Below are 14,273 nucleotides of genomic sequence, written 5' to 3'. Positions count from 1 at the left end.
GGCAGGCCTCAACATGTGTCTCACAGCGTCCGTCTCTTCACACAAACACTCGCGCACACACATACGGTTTGTTGCTTAGACCGTGTTGTGCTTTTCTTCATTAGAAGCCATCAGTGCATAGTTGTTTTGGATGCATCACACGCTGATACGTTTCCACAGCCATCTGAACTGCGGGTAATGCATTGTGGTTCAGCATTGATTTTGTGCTCCTATAAAGAAGAGATCAGCTTTGTTTTTGTTTTAATCGATGTGCTGGGTTTACAGTGTGATCAGTTGTTTCTATTAAAATATAAATGTGCTCGACTAATATCTTTAAGAAAAGTTAATAAACTACAAAAAAAATAAAAATCTAAACTTAATATATATTTCTTAATATAATATATAATTTATTATAATTTAATTTAATATATTATTTCATTCGATTTTCCTCTTCAATTTTATTTAATATCTTTCCCCAGCATATAAATTTGGATGTACTAATTTTTGGATATTAATTTTATTTTTATTATTATTATTAGATTAATTCCCGTTTTGTCTTTGAAACTGAATAATCGATTGTATATGCTCAAATATCTGTCTGTCTGTCGTATCGTTCTATCCATCCATCGTTCTATCTATTGTTCTATCCAAATCATTCTTTCTATCTGTCTATCGTTCTTTCTATCTGTCGTTCTATCTATCACTCTTTCTGTCTGTCATTCTGTTTGTTTCTATCGTTCTTTCTTTAAAAAGTGTATATCTGTAATCTTTTCTATCTATCTATCTATCTATCTATCTATCTATCTATCTATCTATCTATCTATCTATCTATCTATCTATCTATCTATCTATCTATCTATCGTTCTTTCCATATGTATCATTCTATCCATCTGTCATTCTGTTTGTCTATCATTCTATCAATCCATCATTCTATCTATCGTTCTTTCTATCTGTTGTTCTCTGTTTGTGTCTATCATTCTTTCTGTCTATATATGTGTATGTATATATATGTGTGTGTGTGTGTGTGTGTGTGTGTGTGTGTGTGTGTGTGTTTTTTTTATCTGTCTCTATTAATGTTTTAACATCCTTTCCAGCTTTCTATCAACCTAGAATTCTCACTGTCCAGCTTTCTACCGTTCTAACATTCTGTCTGTCTGTCTATTTATGCAGCGTTTTATATATCCATCGTTCTATCGTTTTAGCATTCTTTCTAGTGTTCCATCCATCCATCCATCCATCCATCCATCCATCCATCCATCCATCCATCCATCCATCCATCCATCCATCCATCCATCCATCCATCCATCCATCCATCACGATATTGTATTTCACCAGATGGTTTGAATAGCTCTATTTGTAAACTGGGATGATCAAATCTTTTTCTTTACAGTGCATCTTCATAAATTATAATAAATTACAAGCAAAAATAAATAAATAAATAAATAAATAAACTATGCTTTATGGGTGTCTGGGGAGTCTTAACAGTATTCAAGTACAGAAATTGAACCATCAAATGTAAATTAACATGGTCATCATTGTATAAATGATTTAAATAAAATAATAAATATTTAATAATATCTTTATTTTTTGTTCTATAAGTGTCTGTCTGTGTGTCTATCTATCTATCTACATACATACACCCCTCAATTTTGCTGCTGGAGACTAGTTTCGGGGCTTCTGAGATATTCATTTTGCCATAGGGGAAAATTGGCAGTCTTAGATGGCTTAGTGTGACATTTTCACTGGCGGTCGATTAACTGCCTTTGCAATTAGTCTTAGCCTCACACAAAGTGTCAGTGGCAGAAATATTGTATTAGCTAAGATTTATTTCACACAGTAATAAAAAAGGGTTGTTTTTGCAGTCTGCCTTGGCTTATACACCAGGGTCATATACAGCTTGACATGCATTTTTTTCTCATTAAAAGACAACAAATTTTAAAATAGTGTCTAGACCTGTTGTTATAATCAAAATATCAATTTATCAAACAAATAGACTTTACAGTGTATAGTATAAAGTATAATATAGTATAATATAAATATGGACATAGCAGACACTGAAATGAGACACAGATTCAGAGTTCCACATGAGGTGGTAAATAATTAGCAAATAATATAAATATTACGCACGTAAACACTAGGTGAGCAGATTACATTTGTAACCCCATGTTCTAACAACACAGAATTTTAAATGCAGCCATTTAGAAGCACAGAATAGTGCACTAACTGCACTCAATTGAAATGGTAAGGTATGTTATAATCTAATTAATACATATTAAACCTCTTTAACATTATTAAATGTAGATGCTAAATCACGGATATGTGTTGGCTTGCACTGAGTCACAGTTCTAAAGTTCAATTTCCTTGCTCCAGTTGATGTCATCAATCTGGCAACCTGCGCTTGCGTGTGTTTTGAACTAGGTGTGCAAGACCTAATTCAACCACTGGGTTGTTAACATTTGTTATTGTTTATTTATTTGTTTAGGTTTTTACAATTTCTCATTTTAATTCCAATGGCTAAATTCCATTATGTATTAAATATTCTCAAGAAAAAAATATGATGTGTTTTTTGAAAGAGTGTACTTGCTTTATGATGCTGTTCTATTGTCATTTTGGCATCATATAATGAGTGGCATGAAATGGTTTTAAAATGACAATACTATCATTTATCGTTTTGCAATACATTTTTGGTGCAATATGTCATGCAACAACAAAAAAACACTGCTTACTGTAAACTACTATAGTATATTTTCATTTGGGTACCTAACAACTGAATCTGGTGTGACGCTTTAAAAGTCTAAAATGACTTCAAACGTAAAACTTTTTTTTTTTTTTTTAGTTCTTGCACTTTTTTGTTAGTAACAGCATCATTATTTATTTATTTTTTCATTATTTATTTGTTTAGGATTTACATTTTCACATTCTCAATCGAATGGCTAATTATTACATTGTTTAAATATCTTTTGGGACAGTCCTACTGGTAACACTGTATTTTTCACCTATTGCCACATGGTTTCTGTGATGCTTGATCCTTCTGATCTTGCAAGGAAGACATATTTATTTGATAGTGCAGCTCAGGCTACTCATGAATGTTTAATGTGGACTGAATCTAGATATGGTAATAAGGAGGTATGTAGGTTAGGTTAGTTGTGGACTTCAACTCCCATGGCAGTTGAAGGCAGTTTGCTTGCAATTTGTTGACTGATGTGGTGCATTGCTTTGTGCTTTAACAGATTTAGTAGTTGCACAGGTGCTATTCGATGTTTCACCGCGGTGAAATACCACAGTTCAACATGGGTTGTTTGGGAAATAAGTGTAAATGTGGGGAAAAAAGGCCAATTTCAGTACAACATCTATACTAGACAACATCATCAGTAGCAAGTAAACAGAAGCTTATTGTTGTACATGCTTTTATTATGTCATTTACTGATTAATATGCAACAATGCCAAGTTTTAGTTCATAATGAGCAGCTTTCTGCTCTCACTTCTGCTTTTTGTTGTTTCTGATGGTCATCATTTATTACAAAGCAAGTCTCTTTTGTTACATTTCTTTATTGCAGTTGGATTTATATTTTTATTTTATTCTATTACTTTTGTTATTTATTCATCGTTTTACAATATAACAATCAGAATAATTATCAAAAGGAATATCCAGCATTAAGTCAGATTTTTATTTTTAAATATTTTAAATGAAGTACCTTTTTCACCCGCTTTTCTCAGTATTGTTGTACAGCAATGATGTCAAGACCTGAAAGAATAATCAGTCCTGCTTTATATTTAGTTGCCTTATATGTACTTACATCAGACAATATGTAATGCATATTGTAGTCGTGATTTTCCTAATTGTCCTAACTTGCCTAATTTACCAAGTAAAGCCTTTAAATGGCACTTTAAGCCAAATGCTAATAACCTGAATAATATCTAGTAAAATATTGCGTGCTGTCATCATGGCAAAGACAAACAAATTAGCCATTAGAAATGTGTTAATAAAAGTAATATGTTTAGAAATGTGTCAAGGTAAAATCTTCTCTCCGTTAAACAGAAATTGGGGAAAAAATAGACAGGAATGGCTAATAATTCAAGGGGGATATTAGTTCTGACTTCAACTGTATGTACATAATAAGAGCACCGTACTAAATGAGTAATTTTAAAGTGGTGCTATAGAACAGGACAGTAATGCACCTATTTTGATTCTGAACTTTTTTACTATTTTTTTTTTTTCAGGCCCAGCAGACAGCGAGCAAGCGTCCGAGCAACAGCACTCCACCTCCCACTCAGCTCAACAAAATTAAGTACTCAGGTGGGCCACAGATTGTAAAGAAGGAGCGTCGACAGAGTTCATCACGATTCAACCTCAGCAAGAATCGGGAACTGCAGAAACTTCCCGCCCTCAAAGGTAAAAAAAAAAGCTACTCTAAACAGAACACAGCCTGAAGAGGCAGCGTTTATAGCTCTCTTTTTTTGAAGATTTCTTGGAAATGATCAAATGATCTGTTGTTGTGTACGTTTCACAGTGAATGGTGCTAATTGTGTAAAACGTTGGAGGGCAGCCTCACATGACGCCTGCATTGGTATTACTATTATTACTTTTGCCTGTTAATCTGGCAGATGGAGCTGTTATGCCGAAATATGATTTGAATTTATATATAGAAACTATATATAAATATAAATTGAAAGCTTGATGTCTACTTTCCATATCTGGTGACTGATTTTTAATTATTTATTCATTCATTCATTCATTTTCTTGTCGGCTTAGTCCCTTTATTAATTTGGGGTTGCCACAGCGGAATGAACCGCCAACTTATCCAGCAAGTTTTTACGCAGCGGATGCCCTTCCAGCCGCAACCCATCTCTGGGAAACATCCACACACACATTCACACACACACACACACACTCATAGACAGGACAATTTAGCCTACCCAATTCAACTGTACCGCATGTCTTTGGACTGTGGGGGAAACCGGAGCACTCGGAGGAAACCCACGCAAAGGCAGGAAGAACATGCAAACTCCACACAGAAACGCCAACTGAGCCGAGGTTCGAACCAGCGACCTTCTTGCTGTGAGGCGACAGCACTACCTACTGCGCCACTGCCTCGCCCCCTGATTTTTAATTATTATTTTTTTTTTATTCAGTTATTCAATTATTTATTAATTTGCAACAAGGATACTCACTCCAAAAGTATTACTTTGCTACAGCAATCTACATGTGAATGTTTTTAGATGTTATTTAGAAGCTAAATTAAACGCCAAACTTCACATACTACTTCAGAATGTTTTGGAACTACTTTACATACATTGTAGAAAGTATGAATAAATGCAGGTCATATTGCTTAACATAGGGTGTGACCTTGAATGGTCACCAATGGAAACTGCGCCCAAACAAAATCTTTGTGAAAGCTCAATTCTTGAGATATCAACTTTAAATTTGGAATATAACTTGTTTAGATATTTAGCTTAATTTTTTTCTGTTATTTTAGGCTTAAACAGGTTTTGTAAAATACACATTTTTAAATAATATAATTAAATACACATTTTTAAATAATATAATTAAATACACATTTTTAAATAATATAATTAAATACACATTTTTAAAGAATATAATTAAATACACATTTTTAAATAATATAATTAAATACACATTTTTAAAGAATATAATTAAATGCACATTTTTAAAGAATATAATTAAATGCACATTTTTAAAGAATATAATTAAATGCCCATTTTTAAATAATATAATTAAATGCACATTTTTAAATAATATAATTAAATGCACATTTTTAAATAATATAAATAAATGCACATTTTTAAATAATATAATTAAATACACATTTTTAAATAATATAATTAAATGCACATTTTTAAATAATATAATTAAATACACATTTTTTTGTTTTTTATTTTCATAAACCTAAAGGTACATACATTTCGTTTGAACTTTTTAAACTTTCTTTACTCAAGTACAACCCGAGTCATCTTTGAAATGAGACCAAGGTTAAATCTAATCAATAAAGCACTGCAGACTGGGATTCATTAAAGTTAATCATCTCTCTTTTTTATGTTTGTTCAAAAAGTGAGGGTGACAGTCTAGGAGTAAATCTCTCTGTTTTGTTCTCCTGTTGGTGGTGTTTTTTCTCAGTCAGGGAAAGCCTGTACTGTCTGGCCACACAGGGAGTTTGAGCACATGACAACTCATAGACGGTAATTGGATCAGCAGTGCAAGTGTCTGCACTAAGTAGGACAGTGAAACCTTGTCACCGCTCACATTTTAGAGAGTTACTGTCTAATCTCCAACCTAATCAAGCTTGCTCATTTCTAAGAAACTGATGGGGATTATACTTAGAAAGTGTGTGAGTGTGTGGTTTAATTAAATTAGCACTGTCATGGGTTAATGTTTTGTTTTTATTATAGTAGTTCCTGTTTACCCTTGATATTAATATTTATGCCAGGTGGTCTGACTAGATGGAACAATTAATGATTTAGTAGAGTCAACCACGCTCCTGGAGGACCACCAAATCTGCACTGTCTCCTTTGTCTGTCACACCCTTAACAGGTCTTTCAGTCTCTGCTAATAAGCTGATGATGTGAATTCAGGTGTGTTTTGGTTAAGGAGACTTGGGCTGTTTCTCAAGATACGTTCTTCAGTGGTCTTGCATCCTCGTGTTCTCATGTAACGTCATTATCAGCTGCCAAAGTTCAGTTCCAATACTTAAGATCGCAAGTACGGAGGACGTGTGAAACTTCTTGGATGTGTTCTTGATATCAAGGGCGCAACAATGCTAACTTGAGCATTGATATCGCTCTAGAATTCCCAGAAGTCATTGCGACTGTAGGTGGGAAGCGCAGCATTTTATACAGGTTTATTATTAAAGATATAATTTACTTACCTCAGGAGCTTCCCTAAATGAAACGGTGACTATAAACATTACCATGGACATCTTAATAAAGGAATTAAACATTAAGGGTGTTTGTTTGCTGAAATTCATATTAAAATCTGTTTTATTTATATTGTGCAATGCATAGTTATAATGTTTTGATGCAGAGTATATATTTTGAAAAGGGGAAAAACACTAAATCTTTGTATGCATGCTGTAATGTTTAAATAATTTTTTATTTAAAACGCATGAAGGTCATGTGACCATCAGGAAGAACGCAGCATCTCATTCCTCACAGGACGCAATCTCTGTTCTCGTGGTCTCCAGAGCTCGTTCTTCCGAGGATACCTGGCAAGACCGGTCTTTACAAGAACACAAGTCCGTTCTCTGCATTCTTGGAATTGAGAAACAGCCTTGGGCTGTTTCTCAGTATGCGTTAAGTCTTAAATTGACTAAAATGTTGTCTTGTATCATTTAAATGGATCTTAATTTTCCTTTCTTTATGTAAAGTTACCCAGTCGATCCAACACATCCAGACACAACTAATAAAGGTCTTGTTGCCTATCCAAGTTTTAGGAACAACAAATAATAACTGGACTTCTAGTTGATCATTTGGTAGCAGAAGTGGCTTTTAAGAAAGGCAAAGGCCTCTAGATTACGCTTATTTTACTAAAATAAAATATGATCATGCCTTGATTTTTAAATATTCAAATAATACCGTAAGATCTGACTTTGCATAGACAAAAGTCTTTTCACTTATCAGAAATAATGTCCAGTATAGAATATAAATTCATGCTGCAGTGGAGACAGAATGAATATTGTGTCTGACTCCATCATGAGCTTGGAGGACTGCATCCACACATCTCTGCAATGACTCAAATCACTGATTAATAAAGTCATCTGGAATGGCAAAGAAAGCGTTCCTGCAGGACTCCCAGAGCTCATCAAGATTCTTTCGATTCATCTTCAATGCCTCCTCCTTCATCTTACCCCAGACATGCTCAATAATGTTCATGTCTGGTGACTGGGCTGGCCAATCCTGGAGCACCTTGACCTTCTTTGCTTTAAGAAGCTTTGATGTGGAGGCTGAAGTATGAGGAGCGCTATCCTGCTGAAGAATTTGCCCTCTCATGTGGTTTGTAATGTAATGAGCAGCAAAAATGTCTTGATAACTCAGGCTGTTGATGTTGCCATCAACTCTGCTGATCTCTCGCACACCCCCATACTGAAATGTAACCCCAAAACTTAACTGATTTCTATGAGAATCTTGGGTCCATGCTGGTTCCAGTCTTCTGCAGTATTTGTGATGATTGGGATGCAGCTCAACTGATGATTCATCGAAAAAACCTACCTTCTGACACTTTTCCAAATGATCAACTCGAAGTCAAGTTATTATTTGTTCCTCTTACAACTGGGATCGACAATAAGACTTTTGTCAGGTAGTGTACAACTAGGGTCTGCTTGTTTTCACATTATTTTAAAAGTGGCTAAGAAATAACTAATAAGAATTTGTTTTTGCTGTCCTTTAATAGCCCTATGTAAGTCTGAAATGTCGTTCTTCACGGTCTTAGAAAGGTCTTAAATTTGACTTGGTGAAACCTGTGGAAACCCTGCTCTAATGTAAAACACCAGTTTACTTTGAAATGTCTTCCTTCATGGAGAAAACAATTACTGCAGCGATTTGTTTTGTAGTGTTTAAGTTGTACCCTCAACATCGCTCTCGACTAACTATAACTGTATCTTAAAATACTCTAGCTTACATAATGCGTCACGATGTTTCTTGAGGAGTCTTGGCCATTTACTGTATTCACCTTTCTGTGAGGGGTGCCAAACAGACGCATGCACCAGAACAATGTGTCTGTGTGTTTGTTTCTGGCCCAGGCAACGCTACCTCTGGTGGTCTGGCACTGTCTCTGGATGTTCACATGGCAAACAAACAGAGGAAGCACGGAGATCTCCCTTTTCCTGTCTTTGTGTGAGAACTAAGTCAAACTAGCTCTGTGTTTGTCTAGGAATTCGACTGAAGCGAGCGATTTATACCAATTTATCAGCCATCATTGAGAAATTTATTGATGAGTTCATTACTTTCCTTGATGTTTCTTTCATTTTTTATCACCCTATGTGTGTTGCATTTTCATTCTTTGTATGTTTGACCTTCTATTCATTTATTTGAATATGAATAAGCCATTATCAAACAGACTGGAATTTGATTGCACCAGTTCGAACGGCACCCGTGAAATTGGAAGATTTGGCAAGTTTAATTAAGCCGTTCCAATGTTGATGCTACAGCAACTAATCATGCAATACTTGGAGATTATCTGATTTTTTTTTTTTTTTTTTTTTTTTTTTGGCATTGCAATATATATTTACATATTAACAAATAACATTAAAGCCATTTTACAATGTCATTTGCATTCTACCTCACCAATGACAAAGTTTATAATTGAACTTTTACCTAATAAGACATTTGTTAGAATGTATAGGACATTTGCCTTTTTAACATCAAATTCTAAAATCTAAATAACCTTAAAAAAATGATAAGTATTTTATTCTGTTCATGGCTATTTGCATGATTTTGCTGTTATATATAATCATTATATAATAGTGGTGTAATAGATCACTAATCCCACGGTTCGGATCACATTATGGTTTTTTTAGTCATGGATCAGACCAATTTTCGGATCCGTCAAAAAAGGGGAGGCGACAAATATAATTTGCTTTCCATTTACTACAAATACAGCGCTGCTAAAAAAATTGTTTTACTAAAGAGAACTTGGAACCTGTAATTTTATAAAAAATTAAATAAAGGAATAATTAGCTGAATTAAAAAAATAGTAAAATATTCCGCACTGTGAGAAATTCACTGTTACAGCTACTGTTGCTGACAACGCTAAATGTAGAAATCTCACATAGTTGTACAACTCATGTTTATTTTTACTCTCATTTTCAATAAATGATTTAGTTGTTCACTCATAAAACTTTGTTTCATTGCTAGATGTGTCGTTTTTGAAGAATTATTCAGTGGCATATTTTTGATGGAGGTTGTTGCAACCTATTGGCTAAATAATATAATTGCTGCCCACAACTTTCACTTTTGAGTGTCATGTAAAATGCATATCACGGGCATTGTGGTCTTTACCATAAACATCAGTGATTATATTTAAACTTTAAACTGTTCTCCCAGTTATTCTGTGTAATTTGACTGTTTGTAAACTAAAGACTGAATCTCTTTCTTGATTTTTGTATTTTTCAATCATAGATTTGAATGAAGCCACTGGAAGGATTAATAAACATATGCAAATCACCATCATATATATAATTTGTTGCGTGGGTGTTGAGATCCTGATCTTTTAATGATTAATTGTGCAGCTTACACTGAATGCATTAATACAGGCTAAACAATTCATGATAGAAAACGCCTTTAATAACCTAAGAAACCCACTACATCCTGAATAACCTACCACAACTTCATCATTATATTTTACAGGAAAGCCTAAATGCTTTCATACATGTTATTTAAATGACGCGAGAGACGACCTCTCTGCAATTTGTTCCAAATTTAGTAAAGTTTAAAAAAAAAAGTAAGAATCGCAGATCAACTGTGATCCACTACACCCCTATTATACAAGGTGATTCAAAAAGAATACCACAACTTTAAAAATCAAGAACTCTGCAAAGAAGAAAAGGAGAGCCATGCTCTTTCTGTCTTCGATTTAAGGAAGCTCTGAAGTTTTTAAAAAGCTTAAGTGCTCTTCACATTGATTAATTACCCAAGCTTCCATCATGTTTCTTTGATATAAGGACAGATTTTCAAAGTTGCGGTATTCTTTTTCAATCACCCTTTATAATCAATGGCGTAAAATGATCTCAAAATGACAATAATATTGTTTATCGCAACAATTTCTGTGATGATATATAGCACAATAAAAATTCCTTATTGAGACAGGCCTAGGTGTCAGTGTAAAGTCTTAAATTCCATAGTGTAAAGATAAGGCCTTAATTAGTCTTAATGCCCTAAATCTCTTAAAATTGCATAAAGTTGATTTCATATAGGTGGAACCCAATAAAGTAACCGCTGGTGGGGATTTACTTTATATTGGCTTTTGACAGTTGCGTTAACCCATGCATTAGCAAATAAAGAACTAGAGATTAGATAGAACTGATGGGACATTTTACTCTTGGGGTGCTGTGTTTCAGTGCATGGACATACAGTTAAATTATTAGCGGTCCTGGATTATTAGCCCCACTGTCTGTGTTCTCCCTCCAATTTCTGTTTAATTGAAAGAAGATTTTGTTTTAACACATTTCTAATCATAATAGTTTTAATAACTAATTTCTAATAACTGATTTTATCTTTGCTATGATGACAGCACACAATATTTTTCAAGAGACTAGTATTCAACTTAAAGTGACATTAAAAGGCTTAACTAGGTTAATTAGGCAAGTCATTGTATAACGATGGTTCTGTAGACAATTTAAAATAAATATATTGCTTAAGGGGGCTAATAATATTGACCTTAAAATGGCCTAAAAAATTTAAAAGCTGCTTTTATTCTAGCCGAAATAAAACAAATAAGACTTTCTCTAGAAGAAAAAAATATTATAGGCAATACTGCAAAAAAATTCTTGGTCTGTTAAACATCATTTATGCCTTCAAATGCACATTCTAACATGCGCAGAGCCAGTTAGTAATTAAAGCAATGGGGGACATGCAAAATACAATTTCTATATGCATATTGAACTGAGGAGGTCTTTCCGAACAGTTCTATATTATGTTATATTGAGTATTGAGCGGCATCTTTAGTAAATAGGCATGTAGACTGAAGTAATATTCATTATGAATAGAGTCTGATTGATAATAAATACATCAGTGGACTAAAAGCTGATACAGGTGGAGGCAGAATGCAGACGACAGCATGCATAATTTATTTGTGGATGTATTTTAGCTGTGTGCACAAGTAGATGAATTCACGGTTAGCTCTGTTCTCATTTTTTTTTAACATAAGTGGATTATGTAAGTTTCAAGATGACATATTTTGAACAGGCTTTCGAATGACTGCTGGCATATATTTTCACAGTTTTGTGGAGAACATCGTGTGTCACGCAGTTGTTGCCTGCAGCAGGATGATCTCAGTATACCATACAGATGTCCGTGCAGTAATAAGACCGCTTATTGTGTGAGGCATAGAGAACTGTCACTGAACCGTCACTCTGACTGCTGAGGAATGTTGACGTTAAGAGAACCGCAAGCCTAAAAAAAAAGTTCCGTTTATTTTTAAGTAATGCTGGGCAAAGTTATCTGCAATTATTCGCATCTAAACTTAAGATATATATGTACATGATATACACTTACTGGCCACTTTAATAGGTACACCTTACTAGTACCGGGTTGGACCCCCTTTACATGACATGATAGCATCACACAGTTGCAGCAGATTTGTCGGCTGCACGTCCAGGATGCGACTCCATCGTTCTACCACATCAACGTTCTCTATTAGATTGAGATCTGGTGACTGTGGAGGCCATTTGAGTACAGTGAACTCATTGTCATGTTCAAGAAAACAGAGATGATTTGCGCCTCATGACATGGTGTGTTGTCCTGCTGGAAGTAGCCATCAGAAGTTGGGTACACTGTGATAAAGGGATGGACATGGTCAGCAACAGTACTCTGGTAGGCTGTGGCGTTTACATGTAGCTCAATTGGTACTAATGAGCTCAAAGAGTGCATAGAAAATATCCCCCAAACCATTACACGACCACCAGCAGCCTGAACCATTGATACAAGGCAAGATGGATCCATGTTTTCATGTTGTTGATGCCAAATTCTGACCCTACCATCCAAATGTCACAGCAGGAATCGAGACTCATCAGACCAGGCAACGTTTTTTTAAAATCTTCTATTGTCCAATTTGGGTGATCCTGTGTGAATTGTAGCCTCAGTTTCCTGTTCTTAGCTGACCGGAGCGGCACCCGGTGTGGTCTTCTGCTGCTGTAGCCTATCCGCCTCAAGGTTGGACAGAGTGTTGTGTGTTCAGAGATGCTCTTCTGCAGACCTCGGTTTTAACGAGTGCTTATTTGAGTTACTGTTACCTTTCTATCTGTTCGAAACAGTCTGGCCATTCTTCACTGGAAACACCTTTATTCGTTGGATCAGCTGTGTTTGATTAGGGTCGGAGCAACACTGTGCAGAGCTGCGGCCCTCCAGGAATCAAGTTTGAGACCTATGCTCTAAACGAGACACTGCTAATGTGATGCTGCAGCTTTTTGTGGAGAAAGATGTTTATGAAACTGTTCTTTCCTCTCAGCTGCCATCGTCATGTTTAGGTGTACATGTGAGCAGCGTGACACATTTACAATCTGACTTATGGGGATGTTGGAGTGTCAAAAAAACAGTACATCATCACTCAGCCCTTTCCAACTTTTTTACCCTCAAACAGAACATACTGGAGTCATTACTGCTAAAAGTGCATCTACACACATTGGAAAGTTTGTCAACCATGGCTTTTCTATCTTGTTTTCTATCTTAAATCTCTTCTATCTTTTCTTTTTGTTAAAATAGTAATGACAGTGTAAGAACTGATGCTTTATATTTCAAATTGTAAGATCTGACAAGGACTATATATAGTTGTTTTCTTTTTAAGTCTGTCCTGATATGGAAAAGCGTGAAATTCAGTAGGGTTTTCACATGACTATATTTTCACAATATCAGATATGAAATGGGATTTTTATCATTACTAAAGAATATTCAGCGATTACACTATTTGCTTTGCTGCTGACAGAAGCAGGTCATTGGGCCATAATTTGGACGATTAGCCTGGGTTATGTTTAGCTCATGCTCCACCGTGAAAATAATCTGCTATGACTCCAAACACTCAAGCTGTTGCACTGAATCCAGCTCAGTGTCCTCTAGGAGAGCGTTTTAGAATTTCATGCCTACCCTGTGTGCTGGTTGCTTCATATAGTTGACGTCAAATTATTAGTCCTCTGTCAGGGTTTGGGAGATGGTAATTGCATTTAACAGGACCTAATTGCAAATAACCAAGGATTTTATTATTAAAAAGAAACTAAAACAACCTTGTGGGGGAAAAGCACAGCACATTACAAGACTGACTTGACTCAGCAGGACCTGAAATCACTTTTAGGGTGCTTTCACACCTACACTTTTGTTTCAGAACCTGTCTCGTTTGCCCAGTTAGCGCAGTTCGTTTAACACATGTGAAACCACCAATCGCTCTCGGATCCGCGCTAAATCAATCGCTCTGAGGTCGCTTGAATGAGGTGGTCTCAGCTCGATTGAAGCAAACTCTGAAGCGGATCGATTGCAGTGAGAAAGCGATCTGATCCGAGCGCGGTTATCCGCTTGTTTAGTGTGACGTCACGCGAAGCGGCTTCCGGGTCCAAGCGCTCTATTTAACTGAATGA

The 14,273-nt window shown here is 35.3% G+C and overlaps 1 protein-coding gene and 1 long non-coding RNA gene across 2 annotated transcripts in view; both read left to right on the top strand.

Moving 5' to 3' along the window:
* ppp2r5d (protein phosphatase 2, regulatory subunit B', delta) overlaps window positions 1-14,273 on the top strand; it is a 64,865-nt gene that overhangs the window by 4,004 nt on the left and 46,588 nt on the right. Inside the window, 1 exon segment of the mRNA NM_213318.1 lies at window positions 4,201-4,372. Within this exon segment, the coding sequence (NP_998483.1) occupies window positions 4,201-4,372 (172 nt within the window).
* LOC141377099 (uncharacterized) lies at window positions 7,001-11,449 on the top strand. Its single transcript, XR_012389091.1, has 2 exons — window positions 7,001-11,123; window positions 11,240-11,449. It is a non-coding gene; the product is annotated as an uncharacterized lncRNA (long non-coding RNA).

Source organism: Danio rerio, chromosome 13 (genome assembly GCF_049306965.1).
Source record: "Danio rerio strain Tuebingen ecotype United States chromosome 13, GRCz12tu, whole genome shotgun sequence".
Taxonomy (NCBI): domain Eukaryota; kingdom Metazoa; phylum Chordata; class Actinopteri; order Cypriniformes; family Danionidae; genus Danio; species Danio rerio.
Note: the sequence above shows the minus strand (reverse complement) of the source record. Positions and strands in the feature narration are given on the sequence as shown.